Source organism: Chelon labrosus, assembly GCF_963514085.1.
Source record: "Chelon labrosus genome assembly, chromosome: 13".
NCBI classification, from domain to species: domain Eukaryota; kingdom Metazoa; phylum Chordata; class Actinopteri; order Mugiliformes; family Mugilidae; genus Chelon; species Chelon labrosus.
Window position 1 is genome coordinate 8981277 of NC_140346.1, and position 26111 is coordinate 9007387.

General features: G+C 41.7%; 1 protein-coding gene across 1 annotated transcript; it reads left to right on the forward strand.

Moving 5' to 3' along the window:
• Window positions 1-8890: 8890 nt before the first annotated feature.
• LOC311497874 (homeobox protein otx5-like) lies at window positions 8891-11124 on the forward strand (the record flags this gene model as incomplete). Its single annotated transcript, XM_084558239.1, has 3 exons — window positions 8891-8990; window positions 10099-10250; window positions 10486-11124. 3 exons carry the CDS (start codon window positions 8891-8893, stop codon window positions 11122-11124), a joined length of 891 nt encoding a protein of 296 aa, XP_084414365.1.
• Between the last annotated feature and the right edge of the window lie 14987 nt (window positions 11125-26111).

Below are 26111 nucleotides of genomic sequence, written 5' to 3' on the forward strand. Positions count from 1 at the left end.
CTAAATGTGCTGAGGCTCAGAGGACTCTGTGATGCATGCAGGCTACTGTAGCATGCACCAGGCATCACCTACACATCGACACCAATATAAACACTAGGGCTCAGTCACTCCAGCATTTGTGAGCATTTGCACAGAATTCAGTTCATCCCTGCAAAGTAAAATGCATCTTGGGTGAATGTTTACATGCAAATTAGCATTGCTATCATACACCTTTGAGGAGGCACATAGTCCCTCACACAGTTTAATGAAATACTAAACTGTCAGAGTTGAAATTGTGATGCAAAAGCCCCGTGATGTAGCACGTGACACATATCAGATAATAACTCCAGTAGCTCGCTAGCTCGCTAACTAAAACAAACACAAAAAAAAGCTAACATTTTCGATCACAACACCTGACTATTGTTTGCTTTTCCTGCAAAGTGTGTCTCCCTGCACAATTCAGGTTCTCTCCCCACAGTTCAGTTGCATTCTGGGTATACTGCTGTGCATGTGTGGTCACCTTGTGCAAGGGTATGTGAGGCCACTGTGGCCTTCGCGCACACATATATTGACACTCGATTGTGTGTTTTCTTGACGAGACTTTTGTGCTGCAGGTCCGTGTACGCGCAGCGGCTTGTGTGCTTGCTCCCCGGTCTCTGTTACAGCCTGTCCATTGTGAAAAAGAGTGTTGAGCAAGATCCTGACCCACTGGTGGGTACTAATCATGCACATTCCTCAGGATTAAACAGCCAATTAACAATAAGAGAGCCATTGTGGCCCTGTCTCCTTGTGCGTCACAGTTAAAAGGTTTTGTGTGTGTGTGTGTGTGTGTGCGCATGTGTCGCAGTGCGTGCGCGTGGGGCTCTGTTTGTGTGTGTGCGAGTGCATGTGCTTTTGTGTGTGCATTAAGGCAAGGTGCTGTTCGCTAATCAAAAAGGACCCTTTGTGTTTCTGCGTTGGTGTTTTACGCCTCTTTGCCACACTGTACAAGTTTTAATTTAACGTAGCTATAGCTCTGGATGAGATTAAACCGTAATTGTGCAAAAAACTAATTGTGTGAGAATAAAGCAGTGTGAGGGATGTGTTTGGCACGGTGCATGTGAACCTGGGTCCGTTCAGGCACCAGCAGCAGGTCCACCTCACCTTAATACATGTGTATAGTTGTGAAGATAATTAACGCAGTCATCACGCTGTTGCCGTCTCTTCATCTGCATTGTTTGATGCTTTGTGTGCAGTGTCTTCATGAACTGTTGTGTGTGAACTTGGATATAAATTGTATCTTCATTCCAATAGATTTGTGTATGTGTGTGTGTGTCCATGTGTGCATAGGGTGGGTGTATGCATCAGTGTGGCACGTGTCGGAGTGTGGCCGAGGATTAGTGAGGCTCAGGGCCTGTTGCTCCACTTCCATGATTACTACTGCTGTCTACTGCCATATGGGGTGGTGGGGTTGCAGGTGGGGGTGGGTGGCAATGTTGGCTTTGGTGGGGGGCAATGGGGGGGGGGGGGGGGGGGGGGGGGGTACTGTACAATGCTACACTTACCCTCACCGCCTCACCAATAATGCGCCCCCCTTCCCCACCACACACATGCTCCCAAAACACATGGCCTGGGGGCGTTTACACACACACACACACACACACACACACACACACACACTGACACACACACACACAGTCCTCAACTTGTTAAAATTAAGCTAAGATGTGTATTCATGCATGGTTTCATATGCAATGCCTTAAGAAAAATATATAGTTAAATATAAATCATTACATTTTAGGATGAAATAATGTAGAATGTGTGAACGCCGCCATCCAGTCCTCTAAAGCAATGGGAACATTAATGTGTGCTATGCACCTTGTTAGCCTGTTTGTGTAAATTATGAAAAAACATTTTTTCTGTACACAGGGCTGCATCTAATGTCTGTACAAACTGTCTTGAACACAAACTCCTGCATGGCATAAATGCTGCTGTATTCTTTATATATTTTTGATCTGAACTGATTATAATCATCCAAATTATTTCTCACTTATTATAAATTCTGGATTTTTCTGAATAATAACAAAATACTGTATGCACATTTTTCCTTTCAGATGAACTTGGAGCTGCAGGTTCTTTCAGAGTTGCTATGTGCACAAACGTTAAATGCACTTCAAGTATTAAACAATTCTCCATGATTGAGAACAATCTGGATATACAGATGCAACTGCAGTTTCTCAGCTTATGTCATTACCACAAGTGTATGAGTATGAGGGCATGAACAGGTGTTAGCATGCTAAAACCCCAGACAGTGGTCAAGCAGGGGGCTAAATGATGACAGTTAACACACACACACACTCACACACACACACTCAGCATGCAGACCCCACCTGCTGCTGTCTCCAGTAGATTAGAGATCTGTCGACTTTGAGAAGACAGCAGGACACATACAGGCACGCATCAGGGGGTCTGCAGTCTGTGAAATTGATCAAGATGCTTGCCAGACATTATTTACAGATGAACTCATGGTCAGGCTGATACTCCCTCGTTTGCTACATACACTTAAAGGGCCTGCACCCTGTAGAGGCTAGCTTCATTTTTCTTTTTGAAAAGGCTGACTTGTGCTGAGATTAAATTCAGCACATCTGAACACCTCATGACTATTCCACAACAGATGAAAATTATTTATTCATCACAAGTTTCTCTGTTCAAACGCAAGGGTGTGGCTCAGTAGGTAGCAGTTTGATCCCTGAAGTGTCCTTCAGCAAGACATTGAACCCCATGTTGAGTTTGTGTGAACGAGTGGGTAGATGTGTCATTGTGACTGCAAATTGCTTTGAATTAGCTTGAAGCCAGCCCGTATCCCTGAGATTCATCTGGAGTCACTTAACCGGGAACTGATTTTGCTAAATCAAATCATCTGATGGACAGAAGAGTAATACACATCATTTGTTTATAAATTTGTTCGTAACAAAATGGCTCTGATTGGTTGAAGGACTATCCAGTTGTGTGCAGTGGTACAATATTTTTCCTCTATATCGGTTGAAATCCATATTGAAATCCAAATGGCAGGTGTGTTACCTGACTCATGTTCTGTTAATGACTGAGTCTATGCCAGGCTAGCGTTAAATACCAATAGGTAGAAAGGCACTATATAAATTCAAGACCATTTACCATTACTAGTTAGTGTAAATGTAGCATGGAGAGGCATGAGGAATCTGTGTGGTCCTGTATCAAACTTAAATATTCTGCTGAAAAGAGTGAACAAAAACTAAAATAACATAATGCATGATTTAGATTATTTAAATGGAAATAACGCATAAATGGAGATGTCGTATCATTTTTACAATCTTCAATAAATGCCTCACATTAATACATTGTTACAGGCGTTACAACTAACTTCCATAAGTACATGGTGGATAACTGGTAGACAAGTATAGAAAATCTGTAGAGTATGTTCTCTTTATCTTCTTCCTCTCTGCAGGACCTGAGCTTGAAGTGAACAAAGACTGCTGAATGGGGTGAGAGGGGCTTTTTTGAAATATATCTACAGTGTATAGAGTGTAAATTCCTCACCATATATAATTATGATGAAATTTAAACTAACATTACCAAACAATCTAAACAACAAGGTTTTACAAATGTAGCATATACAGAATGTTTATACATTTATATTTCTTTACTTATACAGTATGTAGTTGATCATTATATAAGCAGCCACGGCCTGAGTGTGTCGTTAACCTGGACCCCGTGACAGACTGCCGACAACCTAAATCCTTCTAAATGGACGCGCACACACACAATGTCATGCATTCGCGTATGCATGTACACTAATGGCATGTAATGGCACTGTAACAGCAGGACCCTTCACTGCAACCTATACACAGCATGGGGTCTTAATTTCATATAGTTGCTTTAGATGTAAGAGATGTAAGCGTTATGCAGAGAGACACATGGTCTGGCCTGGACTCACGCAGAGTAATCCTCACATCGCCTAAATGAGGAGCTAACACACTCTGACCTCAATACACACACACACACACCAGAATTTTTATACATAATCAGAAAATAGCAGAACAGAAAAATAACAACTCATAATAACAATTGTAAATGGCATCCTGTATAAATAGTTTGACCTCTAGACCTAAAAACCATCACAACATTGAGAGGGAGACCCTCAGGAAGCTCAGACTGAAACCAACGCCCCTCCCATACTCCCCCTTCCCCATCTGCTTCTCTCTCTCTCTCTTCTTCACTTATTTCTGCTCTGTTTTGTCATCACGCTCGTCTACTCTACCTTCCTTCTACTCCTCCCCATCCGCCCTAACTTTCCACCCAGTTTCTTCCAGTTTAATGATGACCTGCACCAGAACCTCACAACAAGCTCACACTCCTTCCTTTTCATCTGTCCTTCTATCGCCCCGTCTCTCTCTCTCTCACACACACCACCATAGCCCTCTCATGCAATGCACCACCGACTGTCCCATGGTAGTTAAGATCAGTTACCTTATCAATAGTGATCGATCCCGCGACAGAACTGAAGGTCCTGCTCTCTGCTCCAGTGTAGTGAGCGCTCGGTTCTCTCCATCCACCCTTCCTCTGTCAATCTGGCCACAAACCCCTCTTTCCTCCCTTTATCCCGAGGTAAGATACTTACTTTTCAGATAAAGCATATTATGATAAATCGGCTGAACTCTGTGCGTGTGTGTGTATGTGCGAGTGTGTAACTGTCACACACACACACATACACACTATAAACACAGAGTGCGCACACAGACATACAAAAATACACTGTGTGTATCGAACAACATGATGTCAGAGGTACTTAACAGCTGGGAAAGTGTGTGTGTTGAGGTTTGTGTGGGTGAATAATGCATGGGTGTGTGTTTTGGGACGTGATGGTCTTGTCACAAATCACGAACATGAATGATCCTCCATTTTCAAATGTTTTCATCATCAGCATCACACACACACACACACACACACATAAAGGATTGGTATCCCACAACTAATACTGGTTTTCCAACCATGTCAGCAGAGGAGGAGTTTGGGCATTTTTTTCCTCAGTGAAAGGCCTCGGGAAAATTTCATTAGCATGATTGTCCAGAAGCCATGGCATAATCAAACTTCATTTCTATACCAGTTTGAAATCCTTTTTCATTTGATTGTACAACAGGCTGATGAAGCATTTCGTATCACGCAAATATGTCTGTCCTAGTATTGTTTTTTTTACTATAACTGTCTGGAATAAATGAGTTCATTCAGCTCCTTAGTTCATTGAAGGACGTTTGGTAATGAAATAGGATGAGAGAAATAGAGGAGCATATGGGCAAATGTTCTTCAACAAAGTGGGATGGAAGTAAAGGTCAGCAGGGGCAATAAAAGAGTTTGGAGAAAATGAAAACTAAATGAAAATACAATGGCAGTGTTTGCCTGTGGGACATGCATGCGTGCTTGTTTCAAAATGGGATGTTTATGAAATACTGTGTGTGTGCGTGTCCCTGTGTGTGAGTGTGTGTGTTTGTGTGTGTATGGGTAAAGATTAGATGTACTAAGCTTCTTATGTGATGGTTGTCCTTAATTTGCTTCTGCTCTGGGTCCTAGCGCGTCCAAACTACCAGCAGTCCTTCATCACCGTTTCCACGCAAACAATCCAGAAAGCATCCCTTGTCATGCAACAATATAATATACTATCTTATTCAAGAGCATTAATTTATACTAATCTTAGGCCCTGACTATGTCATTATACACAAACACAAGATTAGTTTTTGCAAACCAAATTACTCAGGGTGAAAATGAATGACTGAAATAAATAATTCCAAATAAATTAGACCACCAATTATTTAATCCATAAAAGGAATGCTGTATGCAAGACAATTTTTAGGGATTTTTAGTTATTTATTTAGATTTTTCAAGATCTGGCCAGATAAATATACTTGGCTGCAAATGATCTAAATGACAGTGTTTCTTTCATCATATATGGGCTTTTGGTAAAGTATAACTAATATATAAATGTGTGATTTATGATCATATTTGCACAGTGGGCCAAACCAAAGACTGTTATTAATTACTTTCATTGTAATTCATTTAAGCAGCAGTCACATTGTATTTTATCAATATTTTACGATGTAATACTTTAATTGTCACACAGAGGGCTAGAGACTATTTTAAATTATTCACAGACGTCATTTTCAGACCTCTTGTTTTTGTGACACTTTCCACCGCCATGCTATTTTATTTGACTGAATATAAGGCTGGCGCTGCTAACTTCAGCCTGCTATTTGTTTAGCCTATTATAAAATGCAAAATGGCTGCTGGTGAATTTTTTTTCTAAAAGTTCATTTTAAAAAATAAAATAAAATAAAATAAAAATAATGCTGGACACAGATCTGCATTTTAACTGAAAATACCGTTAAACATTGCATGAAAATGTACTGATAAATAAAAAAGCTATATTTCTGAGGGGTGCTACAGTATTAAACACAGAAGAAGAAGAGTCTGCGGGGAGCAGGTGCGTGCAGAGTGCGCGTGAACGTCAGCGCGCGCGCTCTGAGGCATATCTGAGGTCTCTCTATTCCCGCCGTTTTTTTTTTCTTTCTGACAGTTGGAGGTCTCGTCTTGACTCCCCACAGGTAGCTATAGCTGCCCTGTCTCCTGCTAGTGTAGCTCACACAGTCCGAGCTAAAGCAACAAAACAAGCAAACAAATAAAGCGTACCTGGAGATAGTAGTGAGGCGTCCATTGAAGACACAAGGTATCCAAACGTCCACAGCTCACACACACACAAACACAGCCACTCACGCGCGGAGGCCCCGCTGCAGTGAAACACACACCTCAGCAGGTGAAGACATTTTATTCGAGATTTGGAAACGTTCAAACACGCCGGTAAAGTCTCCCTGTCGCTCCGTGTGTGTCTTTATATCTCCGCTTTGGCTTTACAGAGCTAGATAAACCCCTTATACAGTTTGGGCTGTAGCTACATGGGTGTGTGTGTGTGTGTGGATTTTAAACTATAAGAAATCCGATTCAATTAACAAGCGCAGAGAATCGGCTTTGGACACTGTGAAATTGTCTCGCTGCGGAGGATGGCACAGGCCAAAACAGAGAGACACACAGCTCAGCGTTGATAATAACAATAATAATAGTAATAATAATAATAATAATAATAATAATAATAATAATAATACACACCGGGGCTGACGAAACTAATTAACAAACATAAACGAGGCCTATAATTTTGTGTACAAATTAATAACGTAACGAAATAACCTTTAAGATGAATATAGGAATATAAACCATATATAGATTGTATAACATATTCAGGTGTGTCCTTAAAATAAAATAATACAATATAGTGATCGGTTATTTCATATTTTACATAAGGATCTACTGGCCTTCCTGATTTTTCCATTTCTTAACAGTAGAATAGCCTTTTTTTTAGTTCCACTGTAGCCTATTGACCTATAATATTCATAATACAAACTTATTTTAATATTTAATCAATTGTAAATTATTATTATTATTATTATTATTATTATTATTATTATCATTATTATTATTATTATTATTGGCTGTAGCAAATGCATTGATGAATGGGCCTGAGGGAGCATGTTGGGGATCACAAGGGGATTTAATAGCAGAACAACGCGGTCTTTGTGCTGCTTTTAATCCGCCCTGTACCCCCTTCTCCACCTCTCTGTTGCTCTACCTCTGCCTCCACACTCAGACAGAGTCGGCCAATTATTTCAGGAGTATGGGGCATTTTCAAAAACGTTTCATAACGATATCAGGCGCTTTTTCTTCTAAATGTTTTCCAGTAACTGTCTGAACTGCCTCTGTGAACACCAAAATATTTGTTTGTTCTTTTTTCTTTTCTTTCTTTTTTTTTTAAAATGACTGTACTTTTTAAACAACAGTTATGCAGGTTGCATATCAACAAGTGTCTGCTGCCACAACGGAATTGCGCTGAATTATGGTCTAAATAGTTGCAGTCTAAATATAAAGATATAAAATAATCAACTCTTGAAGAAGCTCAATTTGTGCCACATTTTCTCTCTGAACACTTCATGGCGAACATAACTGCGCCATGAATAATAAAAAATATATGCAAATATGTGTGGGCGCGGCCGAGAGAGAAGCAGAGAGTGAGAGAGAGAGAGAGAGAGAGAGGGAGGGAGAGAGAGAGAGAGAAAAGAAGGGAGGGCTCAGGGTGTCTACTTGGGTAAGAAGTTACTTCTAATTAGCCAGTCTCTTCTCGCTCGCCTCACTCGTCCACCCGGCAGATCCGCATCCTCTACTCAGGGACCAGGGACCGCCAGGGACCCGTACACTTTTCACCTGCCTTTAGACCGCAGACGACGAACTGCTGTGGCTCATCACCGTTTTTGGCACCTTGCGACATAGGTGCGCACCGCAATTACGCACGATTCTGAAGATGAAACAGCAGATAGCAGGTCTAGTTTAATGGTCAGGGTTTTTTTGGCGAGGACTCATAATTCATAGCCTTCGGTTGATTTGAGTTTCTGTTGCTGTCATTTTTATTTGAACAGAAAAAGCATAAACCACACCAGTCCGTAGTCTGCTGGGGTTTTTACGCGTAAGGTGAAAACAGGTTTAGCGGTGTAACAGGTTAATTCTGCAATTAGGACCACGGGTGTCTGGCTCGACGGCACTAAGTCAGAGTAGCCTGCTATTGGAAAATCAAAAACAACAACTTACTGACAAACAACCCAGCAAAAAGAAAAACAGAAAGGGGTGTGACAGAAAAAAAATAAACGAGAGAGAGAGGGGGAAGAGAGAGAGAGAGAAAGAAAGAGAGAGAGAGACAGAGAGAGACACCCCCTGGAGACTAGTTAGGAGACCCGGCCCCCGGTCTGAGAGAAGAAGTGAGAGAGTGAGAGAGTGAGGGAGTGTTTTAAAACCGGCAGGAGGCATGATGTCCTACATTAAGCAACCCCATTACGCCGTGAACGGGTTAACGCTGTCCGGCCCCGGGATGGATCTGCTCCACTCCGCCGCCGTTGGATATCCCAGTAAGTAATAACACATTGTTTAAAACTGTATATTTGCTATTTAAATGGATATTTAAATCTGTCATCCCATTATTGTTTCAAGTTTTTAAAAAGTATTAATACACTGAAACGAAAACGAAGGAGTTCGACTCTTTTGCGTAAAACCTGTTAAACAAAAAGAGGATCGATTTATTCGTGGCGCTTGTTAAAATATAGCTCTACGTTTTTGCTCCATGTATGAATTTAAGAATCAGAACATGTGTTCATTTGACCTATAACTTCAGCGGATTATAGAGTCAAAAAACAATGAAAATGTGTGTGAATGGAATCACAGCCTGTTCTCACACAGAATTAAACACACTCCAATCTGCTACTCTCATCATGTAACCTACTTACAAAAGCGCACTCATTGTATTTTACTGTGTGCCATGATGATTTTTTTTTTTTTTTTACGTGACGTGAAGTCTTGCTACATTGTTGTGATGGGCTACATGTTCCGATCAACATCTGTCATCCTCGAGAAGAGATTCTGAATGACCGACGACAGAAGGCGTTGCAGAGCTCGGCCTTCTTGTTGCAGATTAAGAGTTTCAATCAACCAAGTTTAAAAGCCAGTTTTAAAAGTCGGTATCTGTGATGTAACGTGAGTGCACGTCGGTTTCTGTAGATCATTTCGATCGGAACGGTCCCATTTCTCAAATATAAAACCGCGAGATTTGCATTAATTTATTCCAGCCAGAGAAAAATAATTATTCGTTCAGCATCATGTTTTCTCAGGATAAGAGATGGAAATATGGGCTGATAAAAACAAGCGCACAAACAGACAAAATAGGCCTATGTTCTCTGGAACCAGAGACGACTAATAATCGGAAAATGTTTATTATTTATGCTGCGAATTAAAGAGAAAACGCCAAAATAATTTTATGTATTAATTCGTTTGTGGTGTTTTTGTTGAAGGACATTAATTATATTTTATCGTCGATTGTTTGAGTTGTTGTTTATGTGTTTATGTGTGATAAATGACTTACACAGCTATAGACCTTTTGTAACATAATTTTATAATATACTTAAAACAAGACATGCTAATAATAATAACAAAGTGATAATAATAATCGTTTTTTTTATATAGGCACCCCGCGTAAACAGCGTCGAGAACGCACAACCTTCACACGGGCACAGCTGGACATCCTGGAGGCTCTGTTTGCCAAAACCCGCTACCCAGACATCTTCATGAGGGAGGAGGTGGCCCTCAAGATCAACCTGCCGGAGTCTAGAGTCCAGGTAACATGCTACAGTGTTTTATATATTATATATTGATGTTGTTTTATTTTACTTCTGACATGCTCAAAGAAAAACTGAAACAACAGAAAGAGATTCAGAAAGAGAAAGGAATGACATGTTACCTTAGAACAACATCTTTTACAACATATCTGGTTATTTTCTGCAGGTGATGTCTCAAATTTGAAATCGTGATAATTAACCTCATCCTCACTAATGCATCTTTGTCACCCAAAAGGTCTGGTTCAAGAACCGTCGTGCCAAGTGCCGCCAGCAGCAGCAGCAGAGCACAGGCCAGTCCAAACCACGGCCCCCTAAGAAGAAGGCATCTCCTGCTCGTGAAGCCAACGCAGAGGCCAGTGCCAACCCCAGCAATGGACCCTACAGCCCTCCACCCCCTCCTCCAGGCACCTCCATCACCCCCAGTTCCAGCTCTGCCAGTGCCACCGTGTCCATCTGGAGCCCAGCCTCCATCTCTCCGCTGCCAGACCCACTGTCAGCCTCCACCACCCCCTGCATGCAGCGCACCACCACCTACCCCATGACCTACACCCAGGCCCCAGCCTACAGTCAGAGCTATGCAGGCTCCTCCTCCTACTTCACTGGCCTGGACTGTAGCTCCTACCTGTCTCCAATGCACCCGCAGCTGTCAGGCACCGGAGGAGCCCTGAGCCCCATCACAGCCTCCTCAATGGGTGGGCCCCTCAGCCAGTCTCCCGCCTCACTCTCCTCCCAGGGCTACACGGCCGCATCACTGGGCTTTGGGGCAGTCGACTGTCTAGACTACAAAGACCAAGCTGCCTGGAAGCTGAATTTCAATGCCGCTGACTGTCTGGACTACAAAGACCAGAACTCCTGGAAGTTCCAGGTCTTGTAAATAACAGAAAGTGAGGTACAAGGAGAGAGGGAGAGTGGTGGGGAAAGAAGTGAGAAATCGAACAAAATCAAAGTAGGGTGATAACCTAAGATTACTTTTGTTGTGTTTTAGAAAAAGGACAAGAACTCGGGACAATCTATGAATCATACCAGCTGAAGAACTAATCAGCCGAAATAATCTTGTTTCTCAAATATATGTGTGGAAGTAAACTGCTGATGCTTGGCTCAGTGATTGTTACAAAGGACGACAGTAGTGTTTTTACTTTAAGCAACAAGAAAATCTGCCTTGAAATCAAGGATCAACCATATTTCTAATGGCAAAAAAATTTAAAGAGAACATGCAAAACAGCAGAGGCCACTTCATAGAAATTTTGTACATTTGGTTTAATTGATAGAGCTGAATTCAGAAACTGTTTGATTGGCCTTGACTTGATTTGAGCTAGATCTTTTTCTTTAACTTCTTAAACACAGCACAGGGACAGTTGTCTGCAGGACTAACATAGAAAAGATTGGAAATCGACTTGTTCAAACACAAGAACAGATGAGAGTCCAAGATTACAATATTTCTTCCTTCTAGATTTTGTCTTGTATATTTTGTGGTGTATTTCTTTTACAAAGCTGCTTTTTCCTAATCAGCGCGCTGACTCAAAAAAAGCTTTGATACCCAAACAGACATCTAAAGGCGGTGTCTTCATTGGGTGGCCACTAATTCATTAGCACGTGAAACATGTCTAGCAGACACAAGCTGATGCTTCCCAATAGCCTTGTATGATACTGACCCTCTGCAGCCTGTGCGCAGAGCTGGTCACTCCAGTGACTGCAGTACAAACCCGTTGCCTTTGAGCATGGTTGTAATCATTAGCGGAATGGCTTGCTCATTGTTAGTTTAATAGGATCACTTCCACACAATTTGTCCAACAATGGTCATATTGTGGCTATTGGCAGCCGAGTAACGCTTCTTCCACTTCATCTCACCGTATTTGCATGAGGTAAGCAGACTGTTGAAGCAGTTCGTGAATCTACAGATGGCTTCATCATAAACTTTTTTCTGTTGATGAACTGCTCCAGTGAGGTATTTGATGGGAGAGAAGACCGCACCAGAGAAAGGGAAGGGACAGGGCGGCCATGCAGCCCCCCCTTTACACAGAGATGTCGGTGCCTCTCTTGACTCCAACCTGTAAAGATGTGATATGAGTGATGGGTACCACTTTATGTGTTTGATGTTTCGTTTGATTTTTATTTTTATTTTTTTGTATTAGACTTAAACAATATTATGTTTCTTTTAAAATTTGTGAATTCGTTGAAGTAAAAAAATTGTGGTAATTTGTTTTGAAGTTGATATTATTATCAGTATTATCATTAATATTATGTCTTCAGCTGACATGGACATTGCTAATATACTTTTTTTGATGTTTCTTTTGTAAATATTAAAACTTGAAAATGCAATCATGTCTGGTATCAGCAGTGTGTTGTTATGCAGGCGCTCCACCCAACAGACTCTCTCTCTCTCTCTTTCTTAATTTCTAGAAAACTGCCAACTTTTTATTTTTTCTGTTTATATATTTCTGGTTTTCTGCTTCTTCTTCTTTTTTTTCAAACTCAGGGGTTTATCCAATAAAAGTAGCAGTAATAGGACACAAAGCTATTTATGCTTCTTAATTATTTACTGTACTTTTATCTATTGCTTTCTCTGCTTTTTTTTTCTGACATGAATTATTTTGTATATTTCATTTGTCTCCCGTGTTTGACCGGTCTCACCACTACCATGCTAGATAGCTATGATGTTTCTGAGACATTAAACGACTTCATTGAACTCTGGGCTCATTGTGTTCCTTAAGTCGTTCGACTGTTTAATCACCGAAGTGTTGAATCAAGGGAGGGTTGCCCTGTGACATGTGTTATCCGTCCATTTGCGACAGAGTAAAAGGGAGCGTCCGACGTCTACAGAGAGGAAATTGGGAATCCGTTTCTGGGAGTGTTCCACTAATCTATACACGAGGTTCAGTGGGTATGAAGCAGAGATGAGAGGGAGCAGGGCAGAGAGGACAGAAAACAGATTAGAACTAACCATAATACTGAGTCCCACTGCTTCACCAATCCCAAACTGAAGTATGAGAGACGGGCAGATTATTTTGGATTGCTGAATGTTTCTGCGTTCCTGCCACAGATAGGCCAAAGGGTCAGCACCACGGGGGTTGCGAGAAGTGCTGGATGAAAGGTTTTAGGAGCGCTATTAGCTTATATATCTTGAAACAAGGCTGTGGGTTTTTTTTTTTCACAGCGATACAATACGGACATATGGCAAGAAAATCTTTAAGCTTTATGATGCTGAAATGTTTGTACATTCCTCCCTGCTGTGCAAATGACAGCGCCGTAAACTGAGTCAGTATAATTCAGCAAACATATACACAATAAGTTTAAATTGTGGGATGGACTCCCCTTCCCTGTATTCATAGACCCTCCATGTGTGTCGCTTCTTTGTTGATGTGTGGTTTTGATATAACATGATATTTTGATGACAGGCTTCACAGCTCCTTCAGCTCTTTTTCAAGTTTGCACACCAGTATGCTGGCCTTGTTGGCGATGGCGCTTTGGTCCTGACTGCAGTGTTAGCAAATATCACAAGGATTGCTGTACATAGTAGTCTGCAGACATTCATGTCATTCATGTTCCCCAGAAGGTGAATATAATGACTCTTGGACTCACCTTGATTTTCAACCAACACCATTAACATGCTTTTCTGTTTGAGCAATACCAACTACCAGGAGAGCTAATGAATTCCTCATCGTTCTCTAATTGCAAATGCCAGCATGTAGAAATGCCAAACTTAGAGGGAGAACGTACATCCAACAAGCTAAGCATCAGAATGTTAGCATTGTCATCATTAGCATATTGATGGTGTACGCCGTCGCAGTGTTGCTTGCAGAGCTGTAGATTTATTGTAGTTCCGTCCTTGTCTCATTAATTAACTACAAGTTTATGTTGCCTGTGCGTTAGGCAACATTTTTCGCTTTGCAAAATACAATATGTCGCGTAATAAGGCCCTGTGGTTTAACCCAAGCAGACAGATATTCAGATTATTACATCTTACACTGGGCCATAATCAGTGTTATTTGTCTCGGCCCTGGTGTTGCACTTCATTCCTCAGGCTGCCCAGTAACAGAGAGACTTCTGACTGGGATTTAGCCCGAGAACACAGAGTTGGGTTCAGCCTCGTGGTGACACAGCATAACACTGGCTAGCCCAAAAGCTCATTAACAGAGTGCAGTAGACTACATTCACTAACAAGCTTTAATGTTCATTTACCCAATTACACTTGGAATGAAAAGGCAACAGTGTGTGGCATACAGCATGTACTGCACATACAGTATATTGAGTTTTTTAGGCCTACGCATTTGTTGTTGTTGGCAAAGAAAACTAGATAGATAGATAGATAGATAGATAGATAGATAGATAGATAGACCCCCTCCTGCAGGCGGTGTGCTCCTATAATCCCCCAGCAGCAGCATATGGACTGTGAAGCGCAGAGACACAGACACAGATACACTCAGGACTTAGAAATATGATTCATTTCTTTCCTCTCTCTAATCCCCTACAAACAAGCTGGTGGCCGGCCTGCTCTGGAGGCACACTGTAATCATGGCACAGGCTGCTGCTGCTGCTGCCGCTAGAACTGACCGGCCTCCCCATCATCCCTCCCTCCCCCTCTCCCTCCCTTCATCCTTTCCTCCCTTCTTCCTCCCTCCCTCCTGCCTGCCTTCAGTCCAATTTCCTCTTAATCGATTCCTAATCCCAACGCCGCCAAGCACGCACGCGCCAAGCACACGCGCAGACACAAACACGTACACGCATGCAGTCGCACTCATCACACATACATGTGCAGATGAATAAAAGCCAGCACCTGTCACACACATATAATTAATTTTCACAGACAGCGAGATGCACAAACTCACGAGCCCATAAACACAGGTGTTACTATTTTCTGTTTAGAATAAAATAAAATGAAGAATAAAATCTAATGAAACAGAGTTTAAGAGAGACAAAAATAGATATTATGTAAATTGTGTAAATATATGTAAATATATTGTGTGAATAAAATACAAGTCCGTATTTGTTAAAGTTAGACTCAGCCCTTGTATTATGAGACCTTAACAGGTGTCCCAAGGTGGTACTGCATTCATCCAAATAACAGCAGCTCATCAATAATGCAAAAACAGCAATCTTTTAGATTTCATCATTCTTAATATACAATTGATGCTGAACTACTGGTTTCTATTGTGCATTGTTACGTGTGAGTGACCTATGGATGTAAGCCCAGAAGGCAGCACATGACCTAAGCACAGTACATTTTGTCAATCCTAAGGCCACTGCTGAATGAAGGGAAAACTGGATGAAAAGGTTTCGCAGCTTTATTATTGTTTGTGCAGGCCTCACTCAGCTTAATGATTGGAAAACCATACAGGAGAAACCACTTTCCATATTAGAATATGCTAAAGATAGCACAGCCATTCCACAAAAACATTATTCTACAATCTATGAAATACACATTTGGTGGTTAAAGCACTCATTTGTGGTTGTCTGTTTTGTATTATTAGTATCAGTTGTCTTTTGTCACCACCCAACACACATTGTAGCCGGTCAAATCCATATCAAACGGCATTCATTTAAATTGTCATAATTTGGATTATGTGTAATGGTGTAAAAATGTGCATCGCTCATCAGTTAAATAAGATTTGTAATTGTGCGGTAATGCTGCTAAATCACACAGTACTGCAGTGTAAGTAGGTGTGAGTGATCTGCGGCTAGCAGTGGTAACAGGATCAGTATTACACTATGAATGGATCAACCAGCCACTGTCAACCTCAGCATACACTTCTGCTAAGGGCTTTACCGCAGATTACAACTTAACACCTAGTTAATATCACTAACAGTAAAAGTCAGAGTTTAGAGCCACAGATTAATGATATGTTTGAGTGAAACAGGGGTTTGGATTACAGGAGCGCTTGGCGTTGAGTTTGAGTTCTATTGAGCACGAATTTTAGTCAGAATCACTGACGCTAAGGTGCTTTGATGTATTATCCACGTTTTCATCCATTTAACCTATTTGATGCCTTTTTGTTCATTGTTTTTCTGACTCATGAATGAACTGAATGAAGGCAGCCACTACCAACATTAGGCTGCTCAAAAAGATTCAAACTCTCAACAAACCTTTTCAGCTTATTTAATGTCAGCAGCTTTCATTTGAGTTTTATCTTGATGCATGTAACTTATCTCTTCTGCTCTCCCTTCGTACCTTCTCCTCACATGGTCCCTGCTTCATGCCACCTTCCCTCCTCCATGCCACCTCTCGCAGTGTGCCCCCTCGTTCCCTCCACTCTACCTCTCCTTGCAGTTTGTTATTCTTGCTGATCTAATTTAGAGAATGTCCCAAATCCTCTTAGTGTCCTGCTCCCTCAGCGCAACACTAAGTGAATTAGACAGGATTACTGTCTCCCTCTTCCTCCTCTTCCTCCTCCTTCTCACCCTCATCTTCTTCTTGCTCCTGGCCGTCACTCTCAACTCATCATCTCTCCACTTGTATGTCCATCTTTCTCTGGACATTTCTCTTTTCATCGGCAGGATTAAAGTCTTCTCCCTCTCCAGATGACAAATTGGTTCCAATGCCCCCCTCCTCGGTGACAGATGCTCTCGCGGGCCCAGTGCATCCATGGGACATAAAGTATCATTAATTAAACTTTGACCTCTCACAAATAAAAATAGAAAAAAACCCTGACATAACACTGATGAAGTCCTCCAAACATCAGCATGTACAACTAGTACAGGGAGGAAATTGTGAGGAAAACACTGAATGAATAGGGATGCAGCTTTTTTCGCCCTACAATTACAAATACCCCACCAAAAGGAGTAATACTGAAACTGCAATTCCTCTCTTGTGTGACATGCAGCATTCTGTTGCCAGACACCACAGGACACCCTCAGAAGGCCCAGAAAGCTGGACAAACCCCAGCTCTAGTTCCAGTTTGATGCCAGTGTGATGTAGTCTAATCTGTAGTCCGGCTCTCCTAGGTTCACCCTGTCCTCTGCTGTGCAAGTGCGGGTCAATTTAGGTCCTGTTTACCAGGACAAAAACACTGTGATGCAACTGGCCTGTGTCAGACACCATCTATACTGTACTGTACTGATTCTTTATGTTATCTGCAAGTCATCTTCTTTTTCTGCTCTCAGGATTTGCGTGTATGTGTCAGCTTGCATTTGAAGGTTTCGTTGAGTGAAATAGTTTGGCCATATTTTCATGAGAGTCCATGTCAGCCATTGCTTCTACCTTGCATACATCACCCAGGCTCACATTTCTCATGTCATTTCTGTCTGAGTAATTTTACTTTAGGTATACCATGAGATGACACAGCTAATGTCTTGACTGGCTCCAAAACCAATCTGAATAAAATGAAATGACAAATGTAACAAATACACCTTTGAATCTTATCTACACAGATATTTAGAAGTTCTGCAACTGATGCAGTCCATATATGTTGACAGCTGGGATAGGCTCCAGCATACCCCGCGACCCTTAACAGGAATAAGTGGGTACAGAAGATGAATGAATGAATGAATGATTAAGGGTGTGGCTGATCTGACTGACAGGCGGGTGCCATCACACATGACATTTATGAAACAGACACGAGTTTGAAAGACTCAGGCACTGCCAAGATGGTGATTACCAAAGACACCCAACTGAGCTTCAGAAGGATTCTTCAGGAAACTCTGGATGATGTCCCTGAGGAATCTTCATATACAGTCAATGAGAACAACCTGACAGGCTACTCTTGTTTTTTTTTTTGTTTTTTTTTGTTTGTCCTTTAGCTCTGTCCCTGCGGTGGAAACAAAAAGGACAAAGAACTTCTGTGCAGTGTATAAAACACAAATGTTAATGTGCACCCAATCCATTGCCTGTGCCTCGCAATCGTTTGTTCAATCAATTGTTCTGTTTTTCAAGTGCATACGTTCTTATTATCCTTCACTCAACAAAAACGATGGACAATGAGAAACTGATGCCAACGTGGAATGATGAATCAGCCTTGAAATGGCCTTTGTACAGTTGTAAGCTGTGTGTGTCAGATTGTGGCATGTGTTGTTATTATGGAGAGGCACATTTAGTCACTGTTCGAACCTGTTTAAATAAATCCGACAATGATCCAGGATACCATTTTCCTCTTCTTCTTCTTCTTGTGGTAAATAAATAAAAATGCCATTCCATTACACAATATGGATGCTTGTCCTGGTATTAATACAAAAATAATAATCTAAAGGGCCATACACACTGTGTTCATATTTTAGTTCCCTTTGCTCCTCAGTGGCTGAGGACAGACTTTCAGTGCAGTTTGTGAGTTTGCGTCTGAGCTGTTGACCTTTGCCCTTGTCACTCCACCACATTCACGCTCCCTGCTGTTTTCTTTATCAGACTTATTACATGCTTCATCTTCTGGAACACTTTACAAACGTTTTATTCTTTTGGAGCTTCCCCCACTGCATTAGAGCATCACACACGACACCACAGGACCTTTGTATTGTTCAATCCTGCTTTTAGTATAAACCTCCTATCCCACATATCTCAATCCCCTCCCGTGCCATCCAGTGCTTCTTCCTCCCTCTCTGTCTCAATCTCTCACTTTCTCCCATCTTTCCTGCTTCCCTCTCATCTCTTTCTCTTTTCATTTGTGAAGCCTCAGCCGCCCACCCACCCATTTCTCCTCCTTCACTTTCAGTAATTCCAGCGTTGCCTCTTTCTCTCTCGCTCGCTCGCTGGCGTAGCTCGCCCTAATCCAGCTCTGACCCCAATCCCGTGATGTAACGGATCATGTGATGTGATGCGGGGAGAAAGGCAGAGAGAAATAGAAAAGAGAAGCGAGCGAGAGGAACCGGGGACGTAAAGTGGGGAAACATGGCCTAATCCCCGATGCTGGAGCCACAGACCAATCACAAACTGATGGGATGGGGTGGGGGGTGGGTGGTCAGGGGTGCCTCCATTAAGTTACAAAATATTAGTCAGACGCACACATACAAGCACACACACACACACACACACACACACACACTCACAACCCTTCTGGAAACAACAAGTCAACATGTTTGTGACTCAGTGGCTATTTACACGTCAGTTTGTCTGCCAAAAACACATCAACAACCAGTCTGTTTGTGAGGGACAGGCAGCCGTGCAATCATGCTAATGTTTACCATGTTTCTCTTGTATGTACGTACACTTTATAGAATTTGATAAGAAACATAATCTCCAGTGTGCCAAAACACCGCATCAAGCTTGACGTATATCTCACATCTTTGAACACTGTGGCCGCGCGGCTCATTGTCTAAAGAATCACACAAAATCATGAAAAAAAATTGAAATCTATAGATAGAATTTTTAAATTATATCTCAGTAAAAAACATACATAAGATGGAAGATTTTGTCCTTTAAGCGGTGAAAAAGAAAGAAAGAAAGTCAGTCTCATGCAGTTTGGATTGGAAGCATTTTCTTGCTTTCATTCAACAATACCAAACTTTTTATTTTTTTACTTTCTATAACTAGTGTTTAACATACAAGTCAAACACATTCCTTAAAGAAAATTCTTCCCTTTTCACTTTTATTGCTGGCTTTTATTTTCACTGCTTCATTGTTTCCTCTATAACATTTTAGATCCTCACCTTTTATTTTTTGTGGTTGCCTACCTAATGTAAGTCAGATAAAGAAGCAGTTGGTCCTGATTTGAGAGCGATGGGAAAGTACCTTAACCCCCGCGACACCAAGGTGACTCTTTACTCGTGTTTTCGCCCGCAGCATATTGTTATGTCATGGCTGGTCGTTGGAGGGAGCTGTGGAGAGGCCCCCCGTAACCATGTGTCTGCAGGAGGGCGGTGTGTGTTCTCCTCACCCGCCCCTCTTGCGTCTGGTAGCAGTGTGACTAGAGAAGCACATGGCCAGAGAGGCACAAGCAAGCACACACACAGACACATACACAAACACACCACACACGATGCATTGTTACTGCACAGCAGCTAAACTCACAGCCATGAACAAGAAGGTGAAATGCATTGAACCGGTCCAACGTTGCTCTTACAGGCACATTTAAAGCCGTTCAGCTGTGTGTTTTGTTGTTATTTCACTTCTCATCTGAAATCCACAGGTTCACTTCTAGAGTGTTTTTGTGCCACACTAGTTTTGACCAACATTAGTACATGAAATAAACTTTAACTGTGTGATTCTTCATATCTTTACGTATTGGCCCCTGTTTCCTTAAGGCCTTGATACCATCAGCCGGATAACTGGGCGTTTTCACTCTGGGTTTTGATGCTGCTCAGATACAGGAATGAAGGTGTGGAGAAACTTGCTAGCATGTTGCTAATAGCAATAGTTGACAGAAGTCCAGAGGAGCATTTAAAGAGTAAGTTGTTTTTGAGGTTTGTATTTCAGATCCTTACAGTGTGAGACAGATCAGGTCAGTTTATTCATTCTGATAGCAAAATAGGCAAATGGAGTCACATCCTGGCATAAATGTGACGACTACAAAGTATAAAAAAGTCATTAGTCGTGCTAACCCTACATGTAGCACCCAGCCCTTAGCATCTCTTTGTCTTTCCCTCCCATCGCTGTCAATAGCTACAGTTCTTGTTAAGCAGTGTGTATGCTGCAGTGGACCCTGCTGTGTTGCTCGCTGAGTACCAGGTTGTGTTAATGTCTGAACACAGTTAATCCCTAGGAGCAACTCCCCCCCACCCACACACCCCACCCTCGGGTTCCTCAACCCTATCGTCTCCACCCCACCCACTCCCTTGCTCGCCGTGTCTCTTTGTGCTGCACTAGTACCCTACAGTAATCTCAGTTGTCCACTCATCTACTCACCACCCTTCCCAAATGATTACAGTTCCCAGCACACACAGAAAAAAATACCACCGTGCCTTCCTAGTCTCAGCTAGTCATCCCACGTGGACTTAGTGTCCTCACTCCACAGGCACAAGAAAAAATAAACGTATCCTACACTAAAGCTGTTGTGCTTTTTATTCATTCAGTATGAACACGCAGTCTGTTTATTTAGAAAGCACACTGTATTGTTTGGTAGTGTATTCTCAAAGAGCTAAACGAAGGCAGACTGTGGTATCGCCTCATTGGCCTGGGGCCCCAAGCAGATACCTGCCTGGCCTGTTGAATGCTGGACTTTAGCTGGCCAGCATCAGGCCGTCTACACACCAGGTTTCTGATCGTAGTCTGGGGCTTTTCAGCTGATTCCGGATGTTGAAATGAAATTGGTGGATTGCACTGGTGAGAGAAAATGCTTATGATGTGGATGCACAATGTACCTGCTGGTTGGTTGCTGGCTGTGGTCTTTGTGGTGTGTTCAAGTTCAACAGAAACAGTCCCAAGGGATGACAAACTTTAAACTTTTTTTTAACTTTTTATTTAGATATTTTCATTTTCATCACAAAACATTTACTAACATAGGGCCCTATGAATTAAAATACAAGTAAATAGAATGCAATAGAAATACCATAAAGGTAAATCACATGGAAAATAGATATTTGTACCAAGGGAAATTACAGCAATATCAATCACAGAGAAACACAACAGTCTTATAATAATATTCCTCCATCAGTCATCCAAATACAGAGTAATACAGTTCCACCTTTGCAGACTTGCAGTCATTTGCTCCATTGTGTGTAGACCCTTTTCAGTGTCTGCACCCACTGAGTTATGGTGGGTGGTTTTGGATCCTTCCAGATGACAGACAGTCATAATTTTAAAGTATCCGTAACATGTATCTTTGATCTGAACCACGTGTCTCCTTAGGTGTAGCTCCCAGTATTAATATCAGTGTGTCTCATGGGGAGTTCACTTGTAAGAATATGTCAGTTTCTTCCTTGACTCTCTTCCAGAATCCTTGGATTACAGGACAGTCCCAAAATAATGTGTGAATGACCTCCAATGTTTCCACATTTTCTCCAACACAATTCTACATTAGATTCTTTCACATACGTTGAAATTATGAGAGGTGTATTAAAATACCATATTTTTAATTTCCAGTCAGATTCTTTCCATAACTGACTATTAAGTCCTTTTTACAATTTTAACACATCTCTTTCCATACATTATCTGTAATTATAACATTTAATTCCAGTTCCCATTTCCCCTTAATACTTTCAGTCTTTAGCAGGGTATCATTTATAAGCCTTATATATATGACAAACGTGATTTTTAATTAGGAGGTGTTTTTCCACCCTACAAATAAAATAATCTTCTATATTAATTGGGTTTTTGCTAAGCAACTCCCTTTCTTTGTGATTTGTAATATGCCTTATTGCCTTATTTGAAAGTATCTCTACAGGACATTGGATGAAAGCTGACATTGCTCCTGAAGCTGGGTAAATGACTTGAACTCTGTTCCACTGAATTGTGAGTTAATTGTGCTAAAGCCTTTATCAACCCACCTTGTAAACCCACTATCCCACACTGAGGGATGAAATTCTATGGTACCCACCTTTGGCATGGCCCTCTGCACAGATAATGGACCTCTAAGCTTTTTTCTAACTATAGTCCAAACCTTCAGAGTATGTTTTATTCATTAATTTTAAACTTTAGCACTAATAACAGATGATCATGTTGATAAAGGGCACTGTTGATAAAGATATACCCTGATCATTCCTGATCATTTCTAATCCAGGCCACTCCTGCATTTAACTGTGCAGCCCTATAATAACATTTAAAATTTGGAAGCCCTAGACCCCCTTCTCCTTTGGTAGAAGAAGAGTTTTAAGTCTTATCTTGAGTCTATTTCTCTGCCAGATAAATTTAGAAATTAGTTTATCCAACATATTGACAGAAATGGGCACAGAATGCTTGGACAGTGGCTACATGAGCAAAAGCTCCACAGATTCCTATGGCTTTAGTCCACTTTGTTTGTCTAATAGTGTCTGAGTGTCTGAAACAGTTCTAAGTATTCCAGTCGGATTTGTTGGGTTTCATTCATTCATTCATCTTCTGTTCCCGCTTATTCCTGTTAAGGGTCGCGGGGTCTGCAGGAGCCTATCCCAGCTGTCATCGGGCGAGAGGTGGGGTACACCCTGGACAGGTCGCCAGTCTATCGCAGGGCTAACACAGAGAGACAGACAACCATTCACACTCACATTCACACCTACGGCCAATTTAGAATCACCAATTAACCTAACCAGCATGTCCTTGAGCGGGCCCAAGCATAATGAGGCCTTCATAATGCAGTATTTTTGTAAATATAATAATATAAATCTGCATATAATCTCCAACTCTTGTTCCCACATTGAGATTATGTAAGTGTTCACAGGCGATCAGCTGAGACTTACTGTACACCTTAACTATTACATTATAAAGAAATTAGACCAGCAGCCCCTCACTGAACTGAGCTGTGTGTCAACCATGACCCCCACCCATCCACCCGCCGTATACTGTACATCTGTCCCTCTTCCTTCTTCCCCTTCTGTCCCTCTATACTGTATGTCTATAACCCACTCAGCCCCCACAAGACACACACAAACACACACTGTACCAGTTGTGTACTAATCTGGGGTCGACCTCTCAACCTGCCCCCTGTGCCTCACCACCCGCCACCTCCCCCAACATACGCACACATACATCTTTCTCTCTCTCTCTCTTCCTCAGCATCCATCCACCTCTATCCTCTGCCCACCCCCATCTCCTCACCCCACGCTCCACCCGCCAGCCTACACCCCCACACCCCCCAACCCCTCCCAATCCCGACACTGTGTTAATCTGGTGCTGGTCTGACGGTCAGCACTTTGAGCGGCAGACAGACAGATTGGCTGTAATCCCCTGAGTGCCACAGATGGAGCGGCACTACGCAGACCTTGGAGAAGGTGAACGCACAGTTGTGAGCAAACACACACACACACACACACACACACACACACACCCAAACACACGTGAACAAAGACATACAATTAGAAAAAAACACATCTACGCAACTCTTTGGATGCAGAATCCATTACGTGCTCAGCAATTAGGGCAGCATGCTGCTTATCTGTGGTCACAGTCTCACGCGATGCTCCTTCACTTTAAAAGCACTCTGGTAAATGGCCTTGTTTTTATATAGCGCTTTTCTACCTATTGGTACTCAAAGTGCTTTACAGTCACAGACGCATTTATCCATTCGTTCAAACAAGCACACACACATTCACACACCAGTGCCACGCAACTGGGGTCTTGCTCAAGGACTCTTCGGCATGTGGCACATTCCAGGGATCAGACCACTAACCCTCTGGTTCGTGGACAACCCTCTCTACCTACTGAGCCACAGCCGCCCTCTGGACTGAATGTTTCTCATCAACAAAGATACAACGCACTCAGTAAAAACAAGACAGGCACATCTGTGACTAAGGAACCACAGATCTGTTTTACTCATTTTCAGGGCGCACTTACTGACTGCAAATTGTGCATCAACAATCTAGTATTCATAATTCATACTTTCATTCATAAAGACTTATTTAGAACAACAAACGCCTGGCTCTTCTAGTCCCACATGCCAGTGTTCAGATCCAAATCCTGAAAGAAGTGGTTCTTTTGATATGCTGCCATGTAATCCTGCTGTTAGATTAGCTAGGAGTTAGCTGTTTGTTCCTTTTAATCCAAAGAATGGAATGATTGCATTTATAATTAACTGGTTAATTGTGGGAAACCGGTTTTCAGTGTAATCTGGGAAAAATGTGCAGCATTTTGGGGCAGCAAACGTGGATGTTTCATCATTTCTTTTCATACATATGAATCATTTTGATTCAAATCCCCTCAGATTTTTTTTTTTTTTTACAAAACAGAAACTTTTGCAGGACCTAATGATTATCTTACACCAATCATATATCAGTTGATGGACTGGCCGGACTGATCTATCACTCTCACAATGGATTGAAGGAAAATTTTCTGAATACAGAAGACAAGAAAATAGGACAAGATTGAAACATTTCAGCTAATCCCCATATTTTATTCCAGTGATTCCCAAAGAAAGTGGAACACAGAAGCTGAAGAATAATATGGATGTTGATGTCCATCTATAGAATTTATACATGATACACAGAGTCCAAAGACAAAATATTCCAGACACACCAAGATGCATTGAAACAACATTCAGCAACTGGATTCATGTAACTGCAGAATACAGATTTGTATTGATGCTGTGAGGGCAGTCTATAGTATTTATTGTCACATGTCACCATCAAACTGTTGTCTGACTGCACTGGAAGCTCCTCAAGCATCTGGAGACTCCTCTAATGACATCAGGAATGTTTTGTGTTTTATCATGCTAGAAGAAATTGTCAGTTTTCTTGTTTACGGAATGATAACTCAAATAAAAATGCCCGTGCGTGTGTCTTGTGGATATTGATGGCCTCTGCCACTGGTCTGTGTGCTCAGACTTTGTGATACTGTCATGTTGTTTAGAGTCTAGAGCCTTTTCCTTTGTGTGAACTCATGTGGATATTATCTGTTTTTGTGTGCTCGCTTGTAACTGTTTGCTCTGAATTGCTCTTTGAGGGACAAATAAAGTACTTTGAAATTGACAGGTGTCACAATGCACTGAGGATGAATACATACGTACTAAATTAAGATTTTGAAATTTTACAATGCTTTGGCCACTTTTAGTTGCTCAAATGCAAACCTCATGGAAAAAATCAACAACATATAAGGATACACCAACCCTGAAGACAAAAAATGTCTCAAAATGCGTGGGTATTACAGTTATTTGAACTGTCAATCAAAAGTGACACCAGATTGAGCGCTGATACACTTTACCTTCACCCCACTGAATACTTCTTTGTGGGTGTACATGCGCGTTTGTAAGTCCGCACCACTGTAGTTGTGATGTCCATTCAAAACAACAGGATTAAAGGCTGGTGTTTGATTAGATGTTTGTTTGTCTATGTGTGTTTCATTGTAATGAGTGTAGCTGAGGCCACGATGATACG